Here is a 25914-nt window from a genome sequence, read left to right as displayed (position 1 = left end):
GACTACTCTGCTTTCCACGAATCCGGGCAGATCCTCCGTAGACTTCCGCACTTCCACAACCGATGCTTGAATGGTCTCAAGCACGATCTCCGCATCTCGCATCCGCTCAAAGACATCAACCCGTGCGGAAGTTTCAGGAGGCGTCCCCAACAAACTTTCCAACCGATTCACCCGCTCCTCAAGAGCAATGAACTCACGATTTTGAACCATCTCCGCCACAGCAACGTAGCAAATCCGATAGGACCAGAGCCAACCTGGCTCTGATACCAAATGTCACAAGGTTTTCTTTTGACTTAGAATTTTTCGCCTTGTGTGGCGCCGATCACTCACAATCGACCAGCCAACACTCCCTCACCAACACTCGTGTTTTGATTTGGGTGAGTATTCGTGTACTTGCACAAGCAACAATCAAGAACATGCACAGCGGACATAAACGTAAAGCACACATCAACATACGGGACAACTCACTCCCAACCTTTGCATTACTCACAATTCGTACAAAGGAACAATAGGCTTGCACACACGAATCTCTCTCTCCGTGAGCTCCGCTCAAAAACTCCCCTATCTATGTGATGGACAATCCCCCATCACTGGGATAACCGTCGGGTCAACCATCTGGTCAATTGGGACCTCCCACGTCGTGGGCAGTTAGCCTAGCCCACGAACTTGCGCTCAACCGCCCGGACGTCAACTTCCGCACTTTGCCTTGTTGGCCCGCATGGCCAACTGTCGCCCGCGTGGCTGCTGGGTGGACTTGGCGCCAATTCCACGTCGTGGCGGGAGTCCGCGCGCACGTCTCCCTTCGCCCATCGCTCGCAAACTATCTCGGCAGACGCTCATGTCTCGGCGCCCCGCACACCCGACGCGCAATGCTCGGCATCACCCGACGCATTCGCTCGGTAGCGTGCGTGCCCTTGGCAGGGCGCTCGCTCGACACTTGGTCTCGGCGCCCCGCACGCCCGATGTACGGCGCCCAGCATCACCCGGCGCGCCCACTCGGCGGCGTACGTGCCCGACGACCCTTGCCCACATTTTGAACCAGCCGAGTTGCCTAGGACGGGGGCAACCCGACACCACCATGCCGAGGCGTGCCAATTTCTCGACACGTCTCGGCGCCAATGCTCAAGGGGCTAACAGCCCACCACTACTTTTCCTCAATTAATACATTCATCTCACAACATCTTTTAAAGTGAGACTCATTTTCCACTTACTTTAACTCTCAACTAACATTTTTTAAAACCCGTGCATTTCTCTTTGTTAATGTTTATGTGAGACGGAGGGAGTATTTGTTTTGCCCTTTTTCTTTTTTGTGTCCTACATCTCTCCATTTTCCCTCTCTGCCTCCCTCGCACTCACTGGTTTTTAAAAAATCAAGACATCTCTCTGCCTTGCTCTCGCCGCCTCCCCTCCCTTCCTAAGATCTGGCGTTTCTTCGCCGTCGACCACCACCACGACTACCCTAATCTCTTTCGCACACGACCCCCACCCCTTGCTCTTTCTCACTTCTCTCGGCCGTCCGGCGAGAAATCGCCGTCACCACCGCTGCCCACTTCCTCCGGTCGTGCGTGGTCCCGCCCCGCCTCGGAGCCTCCGTCCTAGCGCTGCAAGCAGAAGTGCGCGACTGCGCCGCGCCTAGCCTTCCCCATCTCCCCGCCCCGCCCCGCCTTCTTCAGCCTCGGCGCCTCCGTCCCCGGATTCCGCAGTAGCAGAAGTTTCCGACGCTCAGTTTCTGGTATTGCAGGTAAGTCGGCAAGGCTATTAGTGTGTTTTAGAAGTTCCATTTTTTATTTTTATTTTCGCTGTAAATTGGGGCATACTTGTTACTCTTTCTAGAGTAAACTTGCCTTCGATGAATGATGAATGTTGGCTTTTATATATGTATAAGGGCTATTATGATATGTGGAGACATTGATATTCAGGTACTTCTATGCATAACACTTTGAATTTAGGTTTCTCTTTTCAACCGTTTAACACAATAAGTATGAAATGTTCTGCAGTCGTAAACGATGTGCTCATAATCTTTGAATATATTTGAGTTGATTATGGAGTCAAAGTTTCATAAGCTCAAAGAGAGCAGACTTTTTTTTAGTTGGTAACATGAACAATGGTTACTAACCAAGAAACAAAATTCAGCCAACACTTTTGCAAATTGCACAACAGATATTAGCTCATACTCTATCGGTGAGAAAATGGCCAAAACATGGTTGCACTTGGCTTATATATATAGATATATAGATGTAGATTATAGACAGATAATAACTAAAATAATTTACTCCGAACTCCCAACGCACCACCCAGTGATTGCTGCAATCGCTAATCTTTTCTGTCCAAGCTGCCGCTGTTGTAATCTTCTCTCGATTTTTAAAACCGTACTGTATTCCTCATTCCATTTTCTTTGTTATTTCAATTTTCAGAGATGTGATTACCAATTTGGTTGCTTTTGTGTATACTAGGTAAGTGTCGGTTATTTTAAAAGAGGAATGCAAATTTCAGAAGTATAGACTTTGACTTAAAGCTTCTTCTTGGAATTGCTGAAATTATTTGTACGAAGAAAAATAGAATACCTTATATTTCAATTAGGGCATGTCTATACCATTTAATTTGTTAGTTTTGAACTGAACTCTGTCTCATCTCTTCATCTCTAGTATAGAGCCAAATGACCCCGAGGAAGAGGAGTTCGGGTTCTCAAGAAACTACTTTTTAGCAAAAGAATTGTGCAGTTCTGGCAAGAAATCAGCGCGCAAAGTTTCTGATATCAATCTCGTAGACGAGCAGGTAATTTGTTGGGGTTTCTTTAGTATTATTGTGTAATCTTCCATATAACTTTGGAAAAGGAATGAGTTTTTATGCCAATCTTGTAGGAATTAAGAGAAGCATATGCTAAACTTGAGTTCAAGCACGAGAAAGAGATCAATGCTCTTGTAGAAAGTTACAAGAAGTTGTATACTGAATGGGTTTTTATGTTAAGGTAAATTTCTGCATTCTTCTTTGTTTGTCTGTGTTGGATGAATTTGTAGGCATTTTTAGTTCAAAGGGTATTTTATTTTTACAAATTATGTATTGTTGTTGAGTTTTTTCATTATCTGTGTCTAAGGTGTGGATTTGGGCTTCTGTTGTATGGTTTTGGGTCAAAGAAGGGGTTGATAGAAGACTTTGCTTCAACGGCATTAACTGATTATTCTGTTGTAGTGATCAATGGATATCTTCAGTCAATCAATCTTAAACAGGTACGGATAATGATGTTGTTACTTTATAATCTCACCTTTTTATGCTGGTTTTCTGTTCTATCTTTGTGTTATTGGTCATGGGTAATCATTCATTATCTTCTTGTCTCTTTACACATTTGTTCTTCATTTAATTTGATGTGAAGATGTTGGCTGGATTATGAAGATTAACTAAACATAACTCAGTTATAACATGGATTTCTGGGTGGCAAGTTGTTCGCATTTTGTTCTCATCTTCTCATCCTTCGGGGAAAAATAGTAGTTGATTGGCAATGGATTGTAACCTCATTCTAGATCTTGAACTACGGGTTTTGTGAAGTTAACTGTACAAGAGAAATCAAAGACCGTATAGCTGAAATAAATGCAAATGAAGATATTTTTATTTCATTTTTATGCAGATAATTTAAATAATTCTACTTTTTTGGGAAAGAAAATGAGGGTAAGACTGTACAAAGATTTTGTTTAAATGGTTGTAATCAACTAGTAATGGATCTTAAACTACAATGAATTGACTCATCATTTTGCTATCATCTTTGTTGTTAGTATGATTTAATACTTAAATATTGGAACATCTTACCAGACAAATTACAAAACACAGATGTTACAAATTGCAGTTTTTGTGGTCAAGCTGCAGGATGTCTTCTTTATCTGCTGAAGTAATTTAATTGGGGAACTATTGCAATGAAACTTTGACTCTTACAATATGAATTCAATGACCTTCTAAATTCCTTTCAGGACATAACAACAGGATGCTCTTTGACTCTTCTTCCCCATCAACTTCTCAAGTACTAACCCTGTGAAAAATTTGGCAGCAATTCGATGATAACGACAATTTTCTAGCTACTTAATGCTTCTATAATCGTTAATGTTACTTCAACATTCCTCTCTTTCACAAAGGTCTAATATATCATTGTTAGCTAGTTAAATGAGTATAAACTTTTTGGTATGTATAAGAGTTTTATACTTACTTAGGTGTGCTTGCTATTAACTATGCCTGAGGACCTTCTTGAAAATGTTGAAGAAATACACTCACTACCTTGGACAACATTTGGGTAAGGGTATGGTAAAAAAACATGACCACCAATAGAATTTCTCGATCGACTAGAAATATTACCATGTATTGCTGTGCCAAAAAATTGTGCCCGAGTCTAAGACTGTTCAAAGGAAACATTATCTTAAGTCAGGAATACCAAATTTTGGGTAGTCTAAATTAAAACTTAATTTGGCATCCTTTTCTTGTAACTTCCCTTTACAATTATCGTAATTTCATCTATGCTCTTTGTATATCATCTTTATAAGATATTCAACATTTATAATAACTAGTTATGTAGAGTAATGTTACAGTTCTATCAGAACACGGGGATCCCCTATGTATGTTTTTTCACTACTTTTATATGGTTGTCTCCATACTGATTCTTTTTATGGATGACTTGAAGATAAATTTTCAGTATCCTCACAATGCTAAACAATTCATGGATGTGGAATTTGTAGGTTACAGTTACATTAGCTGAACTTCTGTGGGAGCGGTTGAAAACCCAAAGGAAATTGGAAAATCATCTTAAGAACCAGCAACCATTTCATACCCAATCCATGGATGATCTTATTTCATTTCTGGATGGCCCACATTTGGAGGATGGTGAATCTTTTATTTGTGTTGTGGTGAACAATATTGACGGGCCCTGTTTGCGTGATTCAGAGTCTCAGCAATTTCTGGCTAGACTTGCAGCTTGTTCTCATATTCTCATGGTGGCTTCCATTTATCATGTGAATGCACCTTTATGTAAGTTTCTTCTCATTTTGTAGTTCTGTTGTTGATGATATATATATATATAGGGAAATGTTGTTCTTGAATATTTTTCATTGCTTCTACCAGTATGGAACAAGAAGATGGTACACACCGAGTTCAATTAGTACTGGTACCACGTTCCTACCTATGCACCCTACAAGGTCGAAGGAATATTCTTTCCTCCGATTCTAGCTCACAGTGGCAGCACACAAACTGTGAAGACGGCTTCAATAGTTTTACAGAGTTTGACGCCAAATGCTCAAAACGTGTTCAAAGTTGTTGCCGATCATCAGCTAGCCAATCCTGATGGAGAAGGCAAGTGGTTAAGTCTTACTGTGAATTACTACATATGCCTTTGCATAACAAATGTGATGTTTTTTTCCCTTGCAGGAATGCCATTGAACAATTTATACACAGTATGCCGAGAGCGTTTTCTGGTGAGTAGCCAAATTACTCTAAATGCTCATCTCACAGAATTCAAGGATCACGAATTGGTGAAGACGAGAAGAAACGCAGATGGTGAAGACTGCTTGTACATTCCTCTCACGAGCGACGCGCTTCAAAAACTTGTACATGAGATTAGCCAATAGAAGATATAGAGCTCTACTTACTATGTATGTCCATTTGCTAAAATTTGTACTCTAGCTTCTGGCATTTCAGCAATTTTCAGCTTGTTTGATATTTTATTAACTTATGCTGTTGGGCTTTGATCACATTGCTTTATAATATCATCTACTACTCTCAAATCTTCAGTGATATTCAGGCAAACATAAGATAGTGATATCTTAGGGATGATGTAAAAAGCAATGATGTAATGAGAAGAGTAGTTTGAACTTTCCTGTAACATTAAAGTACTAGACGGGTATAAAATCGTTTAGAACTTATACTCTTTCTGTCTCAATAGTAGTGTCATACTTTCTTTTTTGGGTAGTTTTAATAATAATGTCTTATTCTTTTTTTGACAATATATTTTCTCTCTATACCTAGTATTTAAATAATTTTTACCAATTCACTTTATTTACTTTTTACACACTCATTAATCTCCGTGTTTAAAAGTAATGAGGACGGTGGAAGTATTTACGAACAGAGTAAAATTCAAGTGAAAATGGTAAAAGAGAAGTTCAACCAATAAACAATTAATTCCATGCTAAATGTAAGCTGAAAACCAATAAACGATTAAAAACCCTAAGTTTGTAATGATTGACCTACCATATATTCTGTCACATTGCGTGTGGGCTTATTTAATGAAAAGGCGGCTAGCGGTTGTAATTTGATATTTAGGTGTATTTGATTGCTTAAAAGAACATCGGGCCGCCTATAAGAACATGTTAGATGGAGGAGTATTTGTTAAATGAAAACAACTAAAACCACTCCTCAATAACCGGATAACTAATTAATCAACATCTACCTATGCTATGCATATCTGCGCACGTTATGTTGGAGCTAATTAAATAGTATAGTAGATATAACAACACAAGGAATCTGCATATATATGACGTGAGCATTAAGGTTGCAATATTTGGAGATCAGAGGATGATTTAAAATTACTCCATGATATAATATATATAATCGTTGGGATCAGGTGAGAGCAGTTCTATTTCGCAAAAAATAAAAATAATAAATAAGTTAATATAAATTTAAAAATAATTAAGATGCTTGTAATGCACGAATAATGTATTTAATTAATATGACGATTAAGCACAATATGTTGGTAAGACACTTCTCCTCTAACCAATAGGTTGGGGGGTTCGAGTCACCTATAAGGCTAGAGTGTGAGTGCGTTTTTTCTTTCTTTGAGTTTAACATTTTTTTTAAAATACTGTATTTAATTAATATGATGAAAATTTCACCCCCTTTAGGATTCGAACCTAGATTCGAATGACTATTCGTGCATTACAAACAACTTATTTGTAGATTTATACTAACTTATTCATATATTTATATTGACTTATTTGTTAATTACATTTTATATGGTAAATTTGAATCCAATGAGGATTGTCAAATATGATGATAAATGAAAATAAATCTGAAATATTAAATATTCAGATTCTATGACCGATATAAACTTATTCAAATTTACTGTGTAGAATTAAATTAATGAATTCACCAATACAAATCTATAAATAAGTCAGTATAAATCTACAAATAAGTTGTTTGTAATGCACGAATAGCCCAAATTTGAGTTCAAATCCTAGAGATGGGGAAAATTTCACCATATTAACTAAATACACTATTCGTACATTATATATATATATATATATAGAGAGAGAGAGAGAGAGAGAGAGAGAGAGATAATTAAATATGGAATGTCAAATATTAAAATCCTACAGTTTAGATTAATGATGCTGATGAAGAATAATATATGCGGAGCAGATGAATGAACTTTGTCAGAGGTAAGATTGTTTCCTTAGCAAATTTATCAGTGTGATGCTGAAATATCAAATTAGTGCAACTTATTAAAGAAACAATGTGTTGTGGTGCGCTAGTATATTTTCTTCCCACCTTCTACACTGCAATCATTTGGTTATCAATTATGTAATCAGCAAGATATTACTTAACTTCTTTAGAGTGTTAGTCAACTTAGTCATGTGAGCTGCTATATTTGATATAATTTTTATGTTCCTCTTTGGTCGAAGAAAACACTTGATAGGCAACTTGGACCTGCATCTTTGTCTCATGATGGGAGTGACGATGTTGATCCTAATCAGCATGAAAATGACATTGAACTTCAGTTGCTACGCAGGCCAGAATTATGGTATTTGTAAGAGTTATCAACTATCAGCATGTGCTGGAATATCAGTAGAGAGAATGGAGAAATTGCTTTTCAGTGCTAGAGTGCCTCTTTCCATGCAACAGCCCGTGTGGATGGATCAACCTACTACCTTTCAGGTATCATTATTTTATTATTTTTATTTTATTTCGGGCATCTGGTGAATCTTCTAACTGGAAGTTATTGGTACGCCACTGACTAAAATATATTCATGTAATTCTGAGAAAGTCGATTCTTCTGTATCTTGTACACGTTTTACCCTAATTAATGGAGGACGTTTACCTTGTGTTCTTACAGGAAATCACTGCAGACACCACAATTGATATTCCAGAGGTGGGCGTATCAAAGCAGCTGATGAGACAACATGTTCGAAATCTCTTGAGCGTGCTCAACCCTAGGGAGAGGAAGATAATTCGTTCAAGGTTTGGCATTGATGATGGCAATCAGAAAACCCTGTCTGAAATTGGTGCCGGTTTTGGATTATCAAAGGAGAGAGTTAGACAACTTGAAAGCCGAGCGCTGTACAAGCTCAAACAGTGCCTAAACAGCCAAGGGCTTGAAGCTTATACAGATATGCTCATCTAGTCTGCATATATATTGTTTAAAGGGCTGTGTATTATATTTGCTCACAATGTGGCACTCCTGCTTATGAATGTACATAAAACTGCCACTATTTTTGCTTTTCTTTACTTTATTCCCCCATAATTTATTTTTTCCTGTAGAATGCTAATTGTTGGATATTTAGTTGTGTTTCACAGTTTAAAACAAGCATTTTCCTTGCTATATCTGCTTTCCAATTCTTGTTTTGTCTCAGATCATCCTCAAAAGGTCATAGAGCAAAATTTTACTTGTTTGATACATAAACAAAGCAATGTAGCATATTACACATAAATGATGTGCTTATAGGCTTATAGCCACAAAAACATCACAATTGTGTAAATATCTCAGGATCTCATCTGAGGTTTCAAAACTAAGTTTGAGCAGCATGGAGGCTGCCCACAAGACAAGAGTATACGGTATCATCGGGCGTGAGACCAGCATCTTTTATCTCGTCGTACAATTTGAAAGCCTCTTCTGATCTCCCCTCTTTGGACAACCCTGATATCAATGCAGTGTAAGCTATTAAATCCGGAGTTATATTCTTCGCCTGCATCTCTCCGAAGAGCTTCAGCGCCTTGTCTATATCCCCGGCTATGCATTCTCCTTGCACGAGAGAGGTGTACGTGTAACTATCTGGCAGCAGCCCCTTAGCTCCCATCCTCCTCCTTAACTGGTGTGCTTCCTTCATCTGTCTGTTTCTGCAGTATCCGTGGATCAATGCGTTGTAGGTCACAACGCTTGGGTTCTCTCCATTCTTCTCCATCTCGTGCAACGTTCTATTAGCTTCAACGAGATTACCTTCCTTGCTGTATATATCGATCAATGTGGTGTAAGAATACACATTTGGTGCCACGCCCATGGAGAAGAGCACCTTCTTCGCTTCCTCATGCCGGTTCAATCTGCATAAACCATTAGCAATCATATTGTACACGTAGACATCGGGATCAAATCCTTTCTTCTCCATAATACTTTGCAGTCTCCAAGCTTCATCAATCATCCCTTGCTTACAGTAGCCATCCATCAGCGTGTTGAAGATAACTCGATTCAGGTATATTCCTTTGCTCTGCATCTCATCGAGCAAGACTTCCGCTCCCTCCATGTTCCCCATCTTGCACACGCCGTGTATCAACGAACCATAGGTAAGGACGTTAGGCTCCACCCCCTTCTCCACCAACTCATCAAACAAAGCAAATGCAGTCTTAATATCACCTACTTTACAGTATAAACTGATCATCAATGAATACACATGAACATCTGCCTCTACACCTCTCTCAGACATTTCCTCAAACACCTTGACGGCATCTTCAATCCCAAAATATTTCGCTTGCCACTCGATCCGAATAGTATATGTGGCCACACTGAAATCCACCCCTGCTTTCTCCATGGCAGCCAAGATCTCTTTCACTCCCTCGTGATCCGATTTCTTCACATAAGCATCTATCAAAGTGTTGAAAGTATACGCACTTGGTTTAACCCCTCTTCTAACCAAATCGTGCATCAATTTTCTTGCCTTTTCGACTTCCTTTCTTTTACACAATCCATCAATAACCAATGTCATCGAATAAACAGTAATCATCACATTGCATTCTACCATTTTCTGAAAGAAATCATACAAGGAGCCAAAACGGTTGCATTTCTTCAAAGCAACCAGATAAACCATGCAAGAACGCTCGTCGATTTCGAACCCGCTATTGACCATATACTCGAAAACCTCCAAACCCTCATCAAACTTTCTATTGTCAGCATAAACCCTAAATAACATATCAAATAATTTAATCTTTACACCGGGTTCTACACAACTTTTACTCACTAACGAAGTTAGTTCCGAAAACGGGCATCGAAGATCTTCGTCTACAACAGCAGCGCTCAAAATATTCTTGGCCTCCGCAAATTTTCTAGCTCCGAACAGCCGCAGAATGATTATGATGTGCGATTCAAGATCGGGTTTTGGAGGAGTGATAGACTGATTCGTCCGCAGAAACTTGAAGAAACGCAGGCAACAAGAGCTGGGAATTCGTGGGTTCGAGAGAACATGGTGTGTGATATGCGGGTTCAGTTTGGAAATGAGAGATTGTGAAATTTTGAGAGATTTTGGGGTCGAATTGATGAGGGATTTGGCAATCAAATTAGCGGTGTGTTGATTGGATTTTGAAGTAGATACTGAGGTGAAAACTTGTTTTGCGGTCTGGTAGAATCCTTGCTTGGACATGGAATTGTGCGAATGAATGTTCCACAGTCTGCGGCGGAACTTGAATTCAATCCACTTTCGGTGAATACTTCTACTATTCTTGTATAGCTCGGCAAGTTTCTCCTTCAAAAATGGAGTGTTTAAGTTCTTATTTTTATCAGTGCAGTGTGCTGTGTGCAGATGATTTTCTTGAGTATAAATAAGCTCGGTGAATTACGTCTACCTATCATTTGGTCGTATTATTTGATAGGGGATGGATCCATGAAGAATTAGGCCTTAATTGAGAATAGAGAATTAATCCGTACCGTTAGATGTAGGGGATCTGATGGCTACGAAATAAACGAATAAATTGAAAAAAAAAACAGCAAAACGCGTTTAACCATATAAATTTCGAATTTTACAGTCAAAAGGGTGAAAATCGTAAAATTACACCATCAGTAAATCTGGAAGATTCCATGAAATCCGCCTTTCACTCCTCCATCTTCACGATGATTCTGGTGTAGAATATGGTTGAATTTCATACTACAAAAATCTTCTCCACAAAGAACCGCCGTTCTGTGAATTTTTTTTTGGAGATTTGCAGAAAAAATGAGAGGATTTCTTTGTCTTCTCGGCGAAACGAACGCGACATCGAAGAAGGTGAGTTCTGCGATAAACTTACAACATATCACTTCATAGTTTCGAATATAGGCATATCTTTTATTCGGATCTGTAAATTGTTACCTTTTCTTTCATCTTCATGTGTAGATTAGGGATTTTTCAAATAAAAACAATTGATACGCTGAAATATTTGTGTAGATTAGGGCTTTATTACTTTGCTTGTTTGCTGTACTGATAAAAGATTTATTCGAAAGTACTGTGTGCCTTTTTAAGGTCAAATATGTGTCGAATCTGGAAGTGGAAGCTCGGTCAGCCTGATGAGCTCCGACCGCTGGCCCCGTTGCCACGCCGCCGTGGAGGCTGTTCTCGGCGGCGTCCATCTCATCTCGCCCTGCGACATCCGCCATTCCCCCAAGTCGGTCCACCTTGGTGGCGACAGCCGAGTCGAAGGCGAAAATTACTATCACGGGGTGGGATCATAACCAAGATTTAGTGATTGATGAGAAATAAACTCGTTCTCGGCTGAAACGGTGGAGCCGAGCTTAATGCGCTTCGATAAAGGAACGATTCTGGAACCTCGACTCAGTGAGGTGGCGCTCAAGTTGAGTTTGGAGCTTAATCCAGTGCTCCACACCTACCTATGTACAGGCTTACACATTTCTGATAGCCAATGAATGGAGTTTAGTAAATTTCATATCTTGGATCATAGTAATTGCAGTGGTAATTTCGAATTTCAGTTTTATTTTATTTTGTTTAATTTGTTTTGTAATTTCCTACTTGGGATGATCACAACAAGTGGTTTCTAGGCTTTGGATCTTAATTTGTGTGTGTTTCAATGACACTGTTTTCCATTGCGCACACCTGCACAACAAAAGGGAGCATCGGAGAACCGATCAAATACAAAATCTGATATAATGATCTATTCATTTATTAAGGTATTTATGTTCTATATTATTTCACACTTATTTGTTTTATGCCATAGTAATCAAAATCAATGTTTGATGAACTTGTTGTTCAAAGTTTCTAGTTAAATATTCGATAAGTTGTCATTATCTATTCTTTATTATTTTATAGTATACACTATCATGAATGACACTGTTAAACAAGGGATATTTGCAGATCGGTGTTTTGCGTCAGTGTTTGTTTGTAACAAATGTTTTAGATCTCTACATTTTTCAGTTTAATTCATTAATGCATCTGTAAAGAAATATACATGAAAGGGAGTGTTTGGTTGGACGCATTTTCTTTTATTTGGTGAATAATATAATTGATATTTGATTGAGAATCATAAAAATATTTAACATCAAAAATTTTTGAATAAGCTAAATAAACTTTCGAACATCCAAATAACATATTAGAATGAATAATATAATTGATATTTGATTGAGAACCATAAAAATATTTAACATAATTTTTTTTCGAATAAGCTTAATAAACTTTCGAACATCCAAATAAAATATTAGAATGAATAATATAATTGATATTTGATTGAGAATCATAAAAATATTTAACATAAATTTTTTTTTTGAATAAGCTTAATAAACTTTTGAACATCCAAATAAAATATTAGAATGAATAATATAATTGATATTTGATTGAGAATCATAAAAATATTTAACATCAAAAATTTTCGAATAAGCTTAATAAACTTTCGAACATCCAAATAAAATATTAGAATGAATAATATAATTGATATTTGATTGAGAATCATAAAAATATTTAACATAAAATTTTTTCGAATAAGCTTAATAAACTTTCGAACATCCGAATAAAACATTTGAATGAATAATATAATTGATATTTGATTGAGAATCATAAAAATATTTAACATCAAAATTTTTCGAATAAGCTTAATAAACTTTCGAACATCCAAATAAAATATTTGAATGAATAATATAATTGATATTTGATTTAGAATCATATTGTTCAAAACTTAACCTATTTTGTTTAGTAATCACAATACAAAACAAACAATAACAAAAAAATGTATAAAAATAAAAAACAACAACACACGACTACATCCAATAATTAAAAAAATTAAGAAAATCATTACCTTCTTCCATTGTCAAGGACAAGAAAATTAAAAGCTTTACAAACTTTACAGACTTTGCTATTCTCGAGTTTAAGGGTAACATAAAACATAAAAAAACGGTTACATATAAAAAATATAGAGGAATAATTAAGAAATAAATAATATAAAATTAATGAATGAAATCTTGAAAACTATATCCAAAAATAAGTGAGATTCGGTCAACCTAAAGTCGGTTACATAAAAAAACAATATTACTTAATTAACCTTACTACACTAAACGGATGAAACTAAAAAGAATTGATATGTACCGTCAGATTCACTAAATCTAAGGGCTATGATTAATTCTTCTTTCTCAAAATACTTAGCATTCTCTATGGATCTTCTCCCTTATTTGATAATTGTGAAAAATTGATATCTACCGACCCCAAGGGAACACCAAGCGATGCGACATGTGTTCATATGAACAGTGAGATCTCGAGTTCAAACCCCACCTCCCCCTCCCCAACTAGGGGTGTAAGTGAGTCGAGCTAGCTCGCGAGTTACTCGGGATCGGCTCGAAAATTACTCGAAATCGACTCGATGTTAGTCGAGCTCGAGCTCGAGCTCGAGCTACTCGATTAGGTATCGAGCCCGAGTTCGAGTTTCTTGATACTCGACTCATTAGGCTCGCGAGCCTAATCGAGCTCAAACAATTATATATATAATATATTATATGTAAGCCCAAAATTAAATATATTTCTGAGCCCACAAAATGGCCCAACTCCTAAGCCCATTAGAGCCCTACCCTCTAGTGAATTTGAATTACACACAAACCCTAACTCCCTCCCTATTCGATCAGCAGCAGCCAGTAGCCTAACTCAGCACGCTGCAGTCTGCACGCAGCAGCCAGTAGCCACCCCCAATCGATCATCTCTCTCTCGGTTGCCGGCGACCGGCGACACGCACTCCGGCGCGACGGCACACTCCGACACGACGGCGGCTCATCTTTCCAGCGAAGATCCGACGATCTTAACAGCAGCAGCAGTGCAGCACGGTCCGGCGCGACATTAGCATCATCTGCCACCACCGGTCACCGGGCACCGACTGCTTCCCAGCTCGGCCTCGGCGCGACAACAGCAGCGACACCAACGGCCCTCCCCTCCTCGGCGCGACAGCAGCAGTGCAGCACGATCTGCCAAAGAGGTTCTATTTTATCTGAAATCTTGTTGAAATCTTGCTGAAATTTTATTGTCTATGAAATATTGCATAAAAGTCTTGCTGGGTAATTGTTCTTGATTTTGAGTGCTGCGTGAAATTCTTTGCGGGTTTGATCCCTAATTATTTTAGGTGTCTGAATGAATTTGAGTGTGAATAGCTTCATTTCATCTTGCTTTGCTCATTGAAATACATATAGTTTCCATAATTCTTTGAATTTTGTTTAGAAATGTGTGTAGAGCCTAAAAATGTTGATAGTTATTGTTGATGATACTTGTAGGTGAGGTGGGTGAGAGAATTTGGTGTCTTTATATCTTTCATATCTGTTTTGGAGCAGGAAGTGTCTTTAGCTCATTTGCTGCAAGGTTTATCTTTAGATCTCTAATGTTCCCTTTTTTTATATGTTTTGATATGTTTTCAGTTGATATGTTTTGATATATGTTTTCAGTTGATATGTTTTCAGTTGATATGCTTTCATTTTGATATGTTTTCATTTTGATATGTGTGCATTTTCACTTGATATGTTTTCATTTTGATATATGTTTTTGATATATATGTTTTCAGTTGATATGCTTCATTGAGATTATGTATTATGTTGCCTAATTTTCTTGTGCATTACGTATGAGTTAACATTCTTGAAATGCTATTCCATCTCTTGTTGTCTTGTGTAGAGGATTAAGAGGAATAGCTTGCAACCTAAATTTTGATATGTTTTTTAAGGAAGAAGAGCAAGGTTTATCTTTAGATCTCTAATGTTCCCTTTTTTTATATGTTTTGATATGTTTTCAGTTGATATGTTTTGATATGTTTTGATATATGTTTTCAGTTGATATGCTTTCATTTTGATATGTTTTCAGTTGATATGTTTTCATTTTGATATGTTTGCATTTTCAGTTGATACGTTTTCATTTTGATATATGTTTTGATATATATGTTTTCAGTTGATATCTATAAGAAGAAGCTGCAAATTTATGTTTTTATGTGGTATTTCATATTTTCATTCAAGACTTGTTACTTTTTTATGTTGTATTTCACATTTTCATTCTAGACTTCTTATATGCAGCCTTTTTCATGCTTTCGTAATGGAATGATTTGTAATGTTATTTAATTTGTTAAAGCATGTATGAGACGAGCTTAAACGAGCTCGAGCTCACCGAGTTTAAACGAGTTCGAGCCTAACGAACTTAAACGAGCTCGAGCTCAAACTCGAGCAAGAATCAACAATCGAGCTTAACCGAGTCGAGCTCGAGCTTACAAATATGGCAACGAGTCGAGCTCGAGCTCAGAAAAATCAAGCTTGGCCGAGTCGAGCTCGAGCTCGAGCTTCATGAAAATAGGCGAGTTCGAGTTTGAGCATAGAGATACTCGACTCGACTCGGCTGTAAGTGAGTCGAGCCAGCTCGCGAGCTACTCGGGATCGGCTCGAAGATTACTCGAAATCGACTCGATGTTAGTCGAGTCGAGCTCGAGCTCGAGCTACTCGAATAGGTACCGAGCCCGAGTTCGAGTTTCGTGATACTCGACTCGTTAGGCTCGCGAGCCTAATCGAGCCCAAGCAATTATTATACAATATATTATATATAGGCCCATAATTATATTTATTTCATATAGGCCCATAATTTTTGGTTTCTGGCTATGCGATTTGGTATTTGCGATTTGATAGAGGGTGAGGGACGACCGCCTGCTTCGCCGTTGTCGGCGCCGGCGGCAGACTGTGGAACAGATTAAGTGAGAAGAAGAAGAATGTTTTCCACACTTAATTAACTCTTTAATTTTGGTGGACCACACATAATTAATACATAACCATCATTTTCTTAATCTTCGTGCCGAAAACAAAGTGGCCACATTTATTGGGACGGAGGGAGTAGTATTTGGTTGGACATTTTGTAATATTATACTATGATTAATTTGAGTTGAATATTTAATTTGATTATAAAATATTTAATTTAAAATATATTTTATGTAAATATTTGATTTAAAATGTAAAAGTTATATGTATTTAAAGATTAAAATTTTAACAAGTTCTCTTTTTTTTCTTATCTTTTTTTGAATAAATCTTTTTTTTTTTGTCTTTTCACAATATCAATTTTTATTATTGTAAATTCATCTTTATTTATTTTTTATTTTTTCAATATTCAATTCAAATATATTTAATTAAAATTATTATTGTTATTATATTTATATAATAAATAAATTAATATCAAATTTATATAAATATAAAAAATATAAAAATATTTATCGCGTAGATCATTTTTTCTCATAAAGATTTTTTTGACTTAGGGGAGTTGGGGATTAGGGGTGTAAATGAGCCGAGTCGAGTCGAGTATTGCCATGCTCAGACTCGAGCTCGACTATTTTCATGAAGCTCGAGCTCGAGCTCGACTCTGCCGAGCTTGATTTTTTTGAGCTTGAGCTCGACTCGATGCCATACTCGTGAGCTCGAGCTCAACTCGATTAAGCTCGATTGTGGAGCCTTACTCGAGTTTGAGCTCGAGCTCGTTTAAGCTCGTTGAGCTCGAGCTCGTTCAAACTCGGTGAGCTCGAGCTCGTTTAAGCTCGTCTGATACATGCTTCAACAAATTGAATAAAATTACAAATCATTTCATTACAAGAAGTATTTCTACAAATCAATTATAACAAGTTTTAGATATCCAAAACATCGATTAGACTCGAAAATGCACATTCAAATAGTCTAAAGGCATAAAAAATTCAAAAACTAACAAGTATTGAATCAAATACAACATAAAAAAGCAAATTTGCAACTTCTTCTTATAGATAATGCTCCAAGCCTCCAACATCAAATCGTCTCTCCAATACGAACACCAACCATGTAAAGGCTGCATACAAGAAAAATAAATATAAAGAAAATTCATAGCAAAATAAATAGATTCATAAAAATGCAGTAAGAAGCAGACGAAGCATGAGTCAAGTATTTTGTAACCGTCTCTTGAACATGTGATTTGATTGGTATTGGCAACATATATAAACATAATGTCAATTACATAACAAGTATGCAAATGCGAAATCGGTGAAATAGACAAATGGTTGGGCTTAGCAAATTAGGCATGAAATATGTAACAGATAAATGGTTGGATAATAACAATCATATATACAATGTTAATTGATAAATGATCAAAACAGATTGATGAAGAACCAAGAAAATAGCATGAAATATGGCAGAATGCAAGATAATTCCAAAGCTTAATTACAGAAAATTAATTGAGACAGAGATCCTCAACATCAAACCAAGGACTTAAAGTGTTGTCCAAAAATAATAAATCATAACAAAGCATACCTCAATGTCTTGGTTATCATCCAGGGTTACTTATACCGGTAACTTCCTGCAATCACAAGTATAACTACTTCAAACTAATACACCATTATGCAAAACTTATACCACGCTGCCTATGAGCAATATAGAAGTAGAATGCAAGTGCTCCTGTTCTAACTTCCTGCAATCACAAGTATAACTACTTCAAACTAATACACCATTATGCAAAACTTATACCACGCTGCCTATAAGCAATATAGAAGTAGAATGCAAGTGCTCCTGTTCTAGAGCAGTTGATAAACAACAAATAGCAAACAGCAGTTGATTATACAAACTGTATTTTGGCGTGACACCTTTTGGACGGCCCTGAAAACCAACATTATACAATAACAAATCAGAAACTAGGCAACACATGATACATGGCAGTTGATTTAATACTAATATCACCACATTAAGCTCGCAAAATTAGTTCACAGTAAGGATACTTTGGAGACTAGTGCACAGAAAATAGGAGTAGATACAAACAAATTTTCCAACGAAATTCAACAACATATGATGTATCTATGAAAATCGAAGACACAGTGAAGATAACATGAACAAATTATATCTAACACAGCCCTAATATCAAGCACTAATAACTACGTGCCTTATCTGATCAACCTAGAAAGCGCAATTAAGCAAGCAAGATCCACACTCCAACGCACTAACCAAATCAAATCTCAAGATTACATCTCCAACTTTGAAAATATATAGAAATGTAAACATCCGGTCATACTAAAGATCCACAACTTATTCAAATAAAAAGAAACGAATCCGAAGAAACATCTAGTAGCATATGTACAAAACAGGTACGAATACTTCAAATTTGATCTACGAATCAGTAATATACCAAGGGCGGCGGCTCCTTGCTGCACTGCTGCTGCTGTTAGGCTCGCCGGAAGGACGACTCGCCGTTGCGCCGGTCGCCGGTCGTCGATAGCCGAGAGAGATGAGAGTTGAGAGATTGGGGGGAGGGCCGGAGGAGGAAGAGGAGGCGGCGGCTCCTTGCTGCACTGCTGCTGCTGTTAGGCTCGCCGGAAGGACGACTCGCCGTTGCGCCGGTCACCGGTCGTCGATCAGCCGAGAGAGATGGGAGTCGAGAGATTGGGGGAGGGCCGGAGGGGGAAGAGGAGGCGGCGGCTCCTTGCTGCACTGCTGCTGCTGTTAGGCTCGCCGGAAGGACGACTCGCCGTTGCGCCGGTCGCCGGTCGTCGATCAGCCGAGAGAGATGAGAGTCGAGAGATTGGGGGGAGGGGGAAGAGGATGGGGCACGGCAGGCAGCTCAGCTGCTGTTACTTAGGGTTTGATCATTGACTCATTGTGTAATTGATGTTCAAATTCTATGGGCTTAGGGTTTGGGCCATTTTGTGGATATGAAATAAATATAATTATGGGCCTATATATAATATATTGTATAATAATTGCTTGGGCTCGATTAGGCTCGCGAGCCTAACGAGTCGAGTATCACGAAACTCGAACTCGGGCTCGGTACCTATTCGAGTAGCTCGAGCTCGACTCGACTAACATCGAGTCGATTTCGAGTAATCTTCGAGCCGATCCCGAGTAGCTCGCGAGCTGGCTCGACTCACTTACACCCCTAGCCCCCACCGCACAGTCCGCCATGAAGAGCCACTACGTCGTCGCGCTGCCCTAGTTGCCGATCTGCCTCCGCCAAAGTCAGCCACCGCCGTCTCCCTCCGATTTGAGGTTAGATTTGTAGTCAGCCTCCGATTTGAAGCCACCGCCGAATTAAGCCTCCGATTTGAAGTCAGCCATCGCCGTCTCGGAGTCCGATTTGTGGTTAGATTTGAAGTCGGCCTCGATTTGAAGCCACCACCGAAGTCAGACGAGGTTTTGAAGTCACCCACCACCGTCGCCATAGGCCACCACCACCTCCACCACTGGTCCGATCGACAAGGTAAAACACCATTTTTCTTTGTACTTTTCCGCCATAGGCGTGCTCTTCGCGCGTCGTTGTTTGTTTCTTCGCGGCGGCGGCAGTGGCGGCGTACTCACAAGTACTCGCCGTCGCCGCTGCTGTTATCGTATTTTTTTGTGGCGAGATTTTTTTCCGTCGCTGTCGCGGGGGTTCTCTATCTGATTTTGTCCGGCGAGCAGCAGACCACGGGCCGCCGTCAAGCGTACAGTTCCGTCGAGAACTCCTCCGCATCCCTCTTGCTTCCTGAAAGCTCCGGCGAGAGGCGGGAGCTTCACCGCCATCTGTCCTCTTTGGTTCGACGGAGCAGAGCAGTCGCCCTCTCCCAGTTATGGAACAGGTACAGAAATCTAGCCCTTTTCTCGAAAAGCTAGGTTCGATTTCTATGGCTACCTCAGAGTAGGAAATCTCAAAGCTTATTTTTCTACAATCTTCGCAAGAATGTAGTCTGCTCTTTTGCTAAAATAGTGTCATTTAAATATAAATGTATCATTTATTAATGCATAGTGCCATTTACTAAGAAAAATTGTGTCAATTTACTAAGAAAAATAGTTTCATTTTAGATATATTAAAAGGTGAGTGTTTGTGGCTGTGAATGATTTGAGCTGAAAAAAGGGGAGTGTTTGTGAACAATTATCCTCTTGTTTTAGTTCTTTTATCTTTCTTATTTGATTCAGTGTTTTGTTTCGATTGCTTGTGAAAAAGGTGGTTTGTTTTGTTTCGATTTGTATATTGACACTTTCAATATATGTAAATGGTACTATGTGCTTAGCAAATGATACTATTTTTATTTATAAATAACACTTGCAATATATGTTGTTAGGCGTTGTTGATTGTCAGTTGCCTCGATCTTGCATAATTTTTGAGATACCAACATCCACTTTCATCCGCATTGGATGTTTTTTAGTTGGAACTATATAGTGTTTTTTATATAATATGATGGTGTCAATTTTACAAGTTAATAGTATCATTTGTAGAACTATATAGTGTTATTTATATGTAGTGTCATTTGTAGAACTATATAGTGTTATTAATATAACATGATGATGTCATTTTTATAAGTTAATAATGTTAGAACTTAATGTTTTGTGATCCTAAAAGTTGCATAGGTATATATCTCACGGACCCTCTAATCTTTGGATCCATTGCTCAAACAACAAAATCCGCCCCCTCTTTGGATTGATTTTCTGGTGGCGTTACAGGCGCAATCAGCAGATTTTCTTTGATGTTAATGGTGAGTTTACACTGTTAGAACTATAAATTTATATCGATGAATAGATGTTTTTCATCTGGTTATGGTGTTTTCTTTCCGTGTCTGTATTTCTTGAGTAATGAACAGTTTATCTAACTGGTTTTGGTTAGTTATTAACTTCCTCTGTGCACTTTTGCACCACTGAGCCCGACAAGTTTCTTTTTATAACTCATAAAACTGCTCCAGAAAGGGAATGTTGACTGATGCTTCTCAGCTGCACCTTTGTGTTTTCAAACTTACTTGACCAGAAGTTATGAGGCGTGTAGGTCTACAAAAATACTTGACATCACAGCATCCCTTGCAACATGACTAATAGAGGTTGAAAACTTTAATCATCTTATTATTCTTGAACAATCCGTGTTACCTGGGGAGAATTAACTGGTACAAGCTTTGGTTTGCTCCTTTTTACATCATAGTTCATACAGAGAAAGTCGTACGATAAAAGCTTCGATTTTCTAATACATCAATTCGTTTCGATTGTTGCTGTGAATTCAGGAGGAAAAAAAATGCTCAAAATCGGCATTGTCGTCGTATTGATACTATTGAGATTGAAATGAGGCTTGATCGACAAAAAAACTTAGCAGTATTTCAATCTCTGGAATAGGTACTTGAGTTATTTTTTACAGCTGCCAACAGAGTGCAAGCTAGAGATACCGAGCAGCAATGGGTGAAACTTTCGAACTCACAGCTGCAGATATTACTTGTGCCTTTCTGGATTATTTACAGACGTTTTTTGTGTATGCAATTGCAGGTTGCTTATAGGCAAAAACTAGCTTTGCCTAAGAATTCCTTTAGACAGACGGACTGCTTGCTCTGGGGAAGGCTCAACCTTTTGTAAGAATTTCTGGTCGAGAAATTACTTCGAGGCAGTTGAAGGTGAAAGCGGTGGTCTCAAGGGATGTTTGGTTTTTATAGTTGAATAGGAATCCATGCCATATTCTTATGGACTTTTCATAACATAATTGATTTTGGAGAAATGTGGTAAACTAGATAAGCAAATTGAGCTGTTGAAGCAGAAGTTATGAATTATTGGTCAAGGAGAAGTCTTCAATGGAAAATCAACTAGAACAGTCGTTTACAATGTTATAAAGTTGACACTTTCATTATATGTAAATAACACTATGTGCTTTAGTAAATGATACTATTCTTTTTCTTTTTTGTGTGTTGGATCGTTGGTTGGTAGCAAAGAAGTAGGAAAAGCCTACTAGTTGATGTGGGGTAGTAGATGAGTTTGGTTTGTCAATATATTTTTATTAAGTTATAAATTTTATACTTGCAACTAGCTTTCATTCTTTAGTTGGGGTTGGATTCTGAATCTCTCTTTCGAAGAGGTTTCTGAATCTCTCAGCCACACTAGGACCAACAGATGACATCCTCGGACGTTTGTCTGAATTCGTAGTATGCAACAGCTCTTCCCACCTCTCAGCAATGTCATCTCTATCTTCAAAATCAAACATCCTCACGAATTCTAACATCGTGGGACGTGCATCTGGATCACTCTGAGTGCAGATGAGAACCATTCACATCAACTTCTCCACCTCTTCTTCCACGTAATTTCCTCTGAGATCTGGATCAATCATCACTTCAAACTTTTTCTCCTCGCATAATTCACTTACCTGTACAATTATAAGTCCCCAATGACAAAAACGTTATTCTTTGTGCATATTTGGCTCTTTTTGCACTTGGTCTTTTTGTAGGATCGTGTGGTAGTTTGAATTAAGAGATCAAAAAGAGGATAGACCAACACTTACAAAATAACTAATGGGGGAGCAACAAAGGATCAGAAGAATAATAGAGTATTGAGATTATTAGAATGAGTCAAAAAGCAAGGCTTACCAAATCCAATAACTTCACGCTGCCGATACAGGGGAGCTCATGAAGAAGATGAGGAATTTGCTTCCTCAAGAAGAAAGACCCCATAACTAAACACATCACTTTTCTCTGTACACTTACCGGTGGAGAGGTACTCGGGGGCTATATGACCCACTGTTCCTACCACACCATGATACAATGAAGTATTGGAATGAAACTATATCATTTATACAATGAAACAATGCAAGTTAAAACTACAAGAATTGAAAGGAAACTATATCATTTATATAATGAAACAATGCAAGTTAAAACTACAAGAATTGGAATGAAACTTAATGGAAGTTAAAACTACAAGAATTAGAATGAAACTATATCATTTATATAATGAAACAATGCAAGTTAAAACTACAAGAATTTAATAATTGATTGTAAAGTGGCATTAACACAAGATAACTCACATTACGTCGAGCAAGATCAAGGCGATTCCATATGACCAAAAGAACCAGTTCAGTGAGTTCACCTTTCTCAGCAGCTTCCACTATTCTCTGCACTCCAAAACAATAAATTCTTCATTTACCCAAAATGAAACTAGACAATATAGCTAATTCGAGACAGATGGTGCAAAAAAGGCGTTGATTTGTTATATATGTTGTGTTTAATTGAAATTAATGCAAGAGTACCTCTTCGACCTCTTCAGCAGATCTTATGAAGCTGGAAACCAATTTCTTGGCTTTTTCGAAGGTCTTCGTCGCGATAATTCTTGGGGCGCAAGCCGATTTCGTGGTATTCATCAACCTTTCTCTCTTCTTCCTCATCTTCCTCTGCCCGCCTCTTCTGAAACTCCTTGGTCTTTTCCCGTTGCCTCGCTTGCCATTCCTATATTATTTATATAATGAAACTATATTATTTATATAATGAAACAATGCAAGCTAAAACTATAAGAATTGGAATGAAACTATATCATTTATATAATGAAACAATGCAAGTTAAAACTATAAGAATTGAAATGAAACTATATCAGTTATATAATGAAACAATGCAAGTTAAAACTACAAGAATTGAAATGAAACTATATCATTTATATAATGAAACAATGCAAGTTAAAACTATAAGAATTGAAATGAAACTATATCATTTATGTAATAAAACAATGCAAGTTAAATTCATAATTGGGAATCACCTTCTTTGCAAATCCAGTGAGCAACAAACACTACTTTCCAAATTAGCTCGAATTACTCTTTTGGAGCAACTCTTTTGCACAATAAAACACTATTATTTACTGCAACTAGCACTACAAAATTTCCCAGAAACTCATCAGAAATACCTTAGAAATTAGCTCCAATTACTATCGTGTTTTTATCTACAATTAGCTATCGAAAAACTCACGGCCTCAACTCCTTCAACCACAAAGACTATTACGACATCTCTGTGATGGAAGCTTCAACTTCTCCATGGAGTTCCGCCCCAAAACCAACGGCTGCACCCGCCCTATCCGCTGCACCGCTGACATCGTCACCGCGCTCAAAGTCCTCGGCGGCTGCCACAACCCCTGCACCGTTTTCAAAACCACGCAGCAATCGCCGGAGAAAATGGTACGAACGGTGGAGAGGAGTGAAGAAGACGGTGAAGACGAAGAAGCAGGGGAAGCTTCAAGAAGAAAATGGTAGAAACGCGGTGTCTCTTTTTCGGGAACGGTGAAGTAAAAAAAATCTACTGAAAGTAAAATTAATTGAACGACCCGTGTGGTATCCATATTAATGCGGGTATGACCCGGGTGCACCGTGTACCTGGGTGCACCCAAGAGTGCCTCTTTAAACTATTGTTTGATGACCACTAAATAATGTATGTATAACTAGAATTAGATGTTTGATAGGTTCTGCTAAAATAATTTAACAGATATATTAGATGTTGATATTACATGAATACCCTCTATTAATACAAGAAAATGACAAAATTATCCTAAGCATAATTGGGGGGGAAGAAAAAAACTAGTGATTGAACACGTAACCCCCACCCCTTGTGCAGCATACTGCAGACACCTTCCCCCCCCCCCGCCAAACCCACCCCCTTCTACCCCACCTCTATCTTCCTTGTTCCCCAGGCAAGTTACGCCTCCCCATCTTTTCTCTGCCAACAAAAATTTCACAGCCTTCTTCCCTATAACGTCGCCATACCCCCAACGAAAATTCATGTTTTCTGTCGCCCTCACCCAAAATAAAATCGCGCCTCGTCTCCCTGTCGTCGTCGCGAGCAGCTCGCACCTCCTCCTGTAAGCTTGCACCAGCCCCTCCTCCCAAAAATTGCGGCCGAACCACCCACTTTTACCTCTCCTGTCAGTAAGCTTGCACCAGCCCCTTTCAGATTTGTATCGAAAGCAAATAAATTTGGCGAAAGAGAAAAGCATTGAGAACAAAATCTTTACATGCCCACAAATAGAATTTCGCAGATCTTACCTTCAAGGGGATTTGACGAAAATCTCATCAAAGGACTGAAGAATTCATATTTTGAAGTAAATTGAGGGATAAAATTGTAAACACAATTTGTAATCTTAAACACTGTTCATCCCAATATTACTGATCAGGGGGTGAGAGCCGGATTTGGTTTCTAAGAGGAACAGTGTTTTTCAGCGGGCTTAGAGATTAATGCGGGCCTGGAGTATTATTAATAAAGCCTATCAAACTGTGACAAATGGTGAGAAATATAACATATCTCACCTAATAATCCCTATCAAACACAATTTATCAAGCCCACACACAACCACAAATTAGGCTTTAAATTTTTTTTACCGTTAATACGTATTTTTCTCTAGAAAATTCTATGTAGCTGGTGACATTAAGCGGCAGTAGCAAAATCCTCAGCCACGCACAAGCGAGTGGCGCAATCGCGATCGCGGCCGCAGCTTTAGAGGCGCAGACCCGACGGCGGCGTGGAGGCGCAGCTATATTGTTTTAATAAAAAAAATTGAGCAGTAACTGCGTTCTGCGTAAGTATTTAGTTTAGGGAAATTTCATGCTTTTTCTATTAAAAAAAAGAGCAAAATTTATAGAGTGAATTTTGAAAATACTCACTTTCCTTTAGTAAAATTAAAAATTAGCCACTAACATAATTTGTTTTTAAAATACTCATTTTACTCCTTCAAACACTACCCTTTAAAAAAATTCCGCATTTCACAACTAAGTGGAATTCACAATCATAATTTTTTGATTTTGA

The 25914-nt window shown here is 38.1% G+C and overlaps 3 protein-coding genes and 2 long non-coding RNA genes across 16 annotated transcripts in view; 2 read left to right on the top strand and 3 right to left on the bottom strand.

The window, feature by feature from the left end:
- Nucleotides 1–1320: 1320 nt before the first annotated feature.
- LOC130993450 (origin of replication complex subunit 2-like) overlaps nt 1321–25914 on the top strand; it is a 62724-nt gene continuing 38130 nt past the window's right edge. Inside the window, exons 1-4 of one of the 7 annotated variants that reach the window (XM_057918342.1) lie at nt 1321–1741; nt 2646–2775; nt 2862–2968; nt 3095–3227. In XM_057918342.1, coding sequence (XP_057774325.1) covers nt 3196–3227 — 32 coding nt within the window. In that variant the 5' untranslated portion in view covers nt 1321–1741; nt 2646–2775; nt 2862–2968; nt 3095–3195. Of the gene's footprint in view, nt 1742–2645; nt 2776–2861; nt 2969–3094; nt 3228–13979; nt 14383–14674; nt 14760–15065; nt 15128–25914 lie in introns of those variants that run through there. The other 6 variants (XM_057918346.1, XM_057918344.1, XM_057918343.1 and 3 more) reach the window with 6 other exon arrangements.
- Nucleotides 7408–8465, top strand: LOC130993453 (RNA polymerase sigma factor sigF, chloroplastic-like). The gene is made up of 2 exons (XM_057918355.1): nt 7408–7899; nt 8078–8465. Exons 1-2 carry the CDS (start codon nt 7627–7629, stop codon nt 8363–8365), a joined length of 561 nt encoding a protein of 186 aa, XP_057774338.1. The 5' UTR covers nt 7408–7626; the 3' UTR covers nt 8366–8465.
- LOC130993448 (pentatricopeptide repeat-containing protein At2g32630-like) lies at nt 8613–10743 on the bottom strand. Its single transcript, XM_057918335.1, has one exon. It carries the CDS (start codon nt 10587–10589, stop codon nt 8751–8753), a length of 1839 nt encoding a protein of 612 aa, XP_057774318.1. The 5' UTR covers nt 10590–10743; the 3' UTR covers nt 8613–8750.
- On the bottom strand, nt 16975–17825 carry LOC130993455 (uncharacterized). The gene is made up of 2 exons (XR_009091669.1): nt 17690–17825; nt 16975–17231 (listed from the first exon to the last, which is right to left on the bottom strand). It is a non-coding gene; the product is annotated as an uncharacterized LOC130993455 (long non-coding RNA).
- Nucleotides 21823–25422, bottom strand: LOC130993454 (uncharacterized). Of its 6 annotated transcripts, none has more exons than XR_009091666.1 (5): nt 24029–24467; nt 23385–23580; nt 23163–23249; nt 22729–22884; nt 21823–22508 (listed from the first exon to the last, which is right to left on the bottom strand). It is a non-coding gene; the product is annotated as an uncharacterized LOC130993454 (long non-coding RNA). The 6 variants fall into 6 exon arrangements; XR_009091665.1 differs by having other exon boundaries at nt 22729–22878; nt 24029–24465; XR_009091667.1 differs by lacking the exon at nt 24029–24467 and adding an exon at nt 25158–25422 and having other exon boundaries at nt 22729–23249.

The sequence above is a fragment of the Salvia miltiorrhiza genome, chromosome 7, assembly GCF_028751815.1.
Source record: "Salvia miltiorrhiza cultivar Shanhuang (shh) chromosome 7, IMPLAD_Smil_shh, whole genome shotgun sequence".
In the NCBI taxonomy this organism is placed as follows: Eukaryota; Viridiplantae; Streptophyta; class Magnoliopsida; order Lamiales; family Lamiaceae; genus Salvia; species Salvia miltiorrhiza.
The sequence above is the reverse complement of the archived record's forward strand: the minus strand, read 5'-3'. Positions and strand labels throughout refer to the sequence as shown.

Excerpts from the sequence above, each read along its gene's own strand:
- LOC130993453 (XM_057918355.1), top strand. The coding sequence starts at position 7,627 with ATGTTCCTCTTTGGTCGAAGAAAACACTTGATAGGCAACTTGGACCTG. Across the intron at positions 7,900-8,077 it reads ATCAACCTACTACCTTTCAG|GAAATCACTGCAGACACCAC; the intron begins GTATCATTATTT and ends GTGTTCTTACAG.
- LOC130993448 (XM_057918335.1), bottom strand. The coding sequence starts at position 10,589 with ATGTCCAAGCAAGGATTCTACCAGACCGCAAAACAAGTTTTCACCTCA.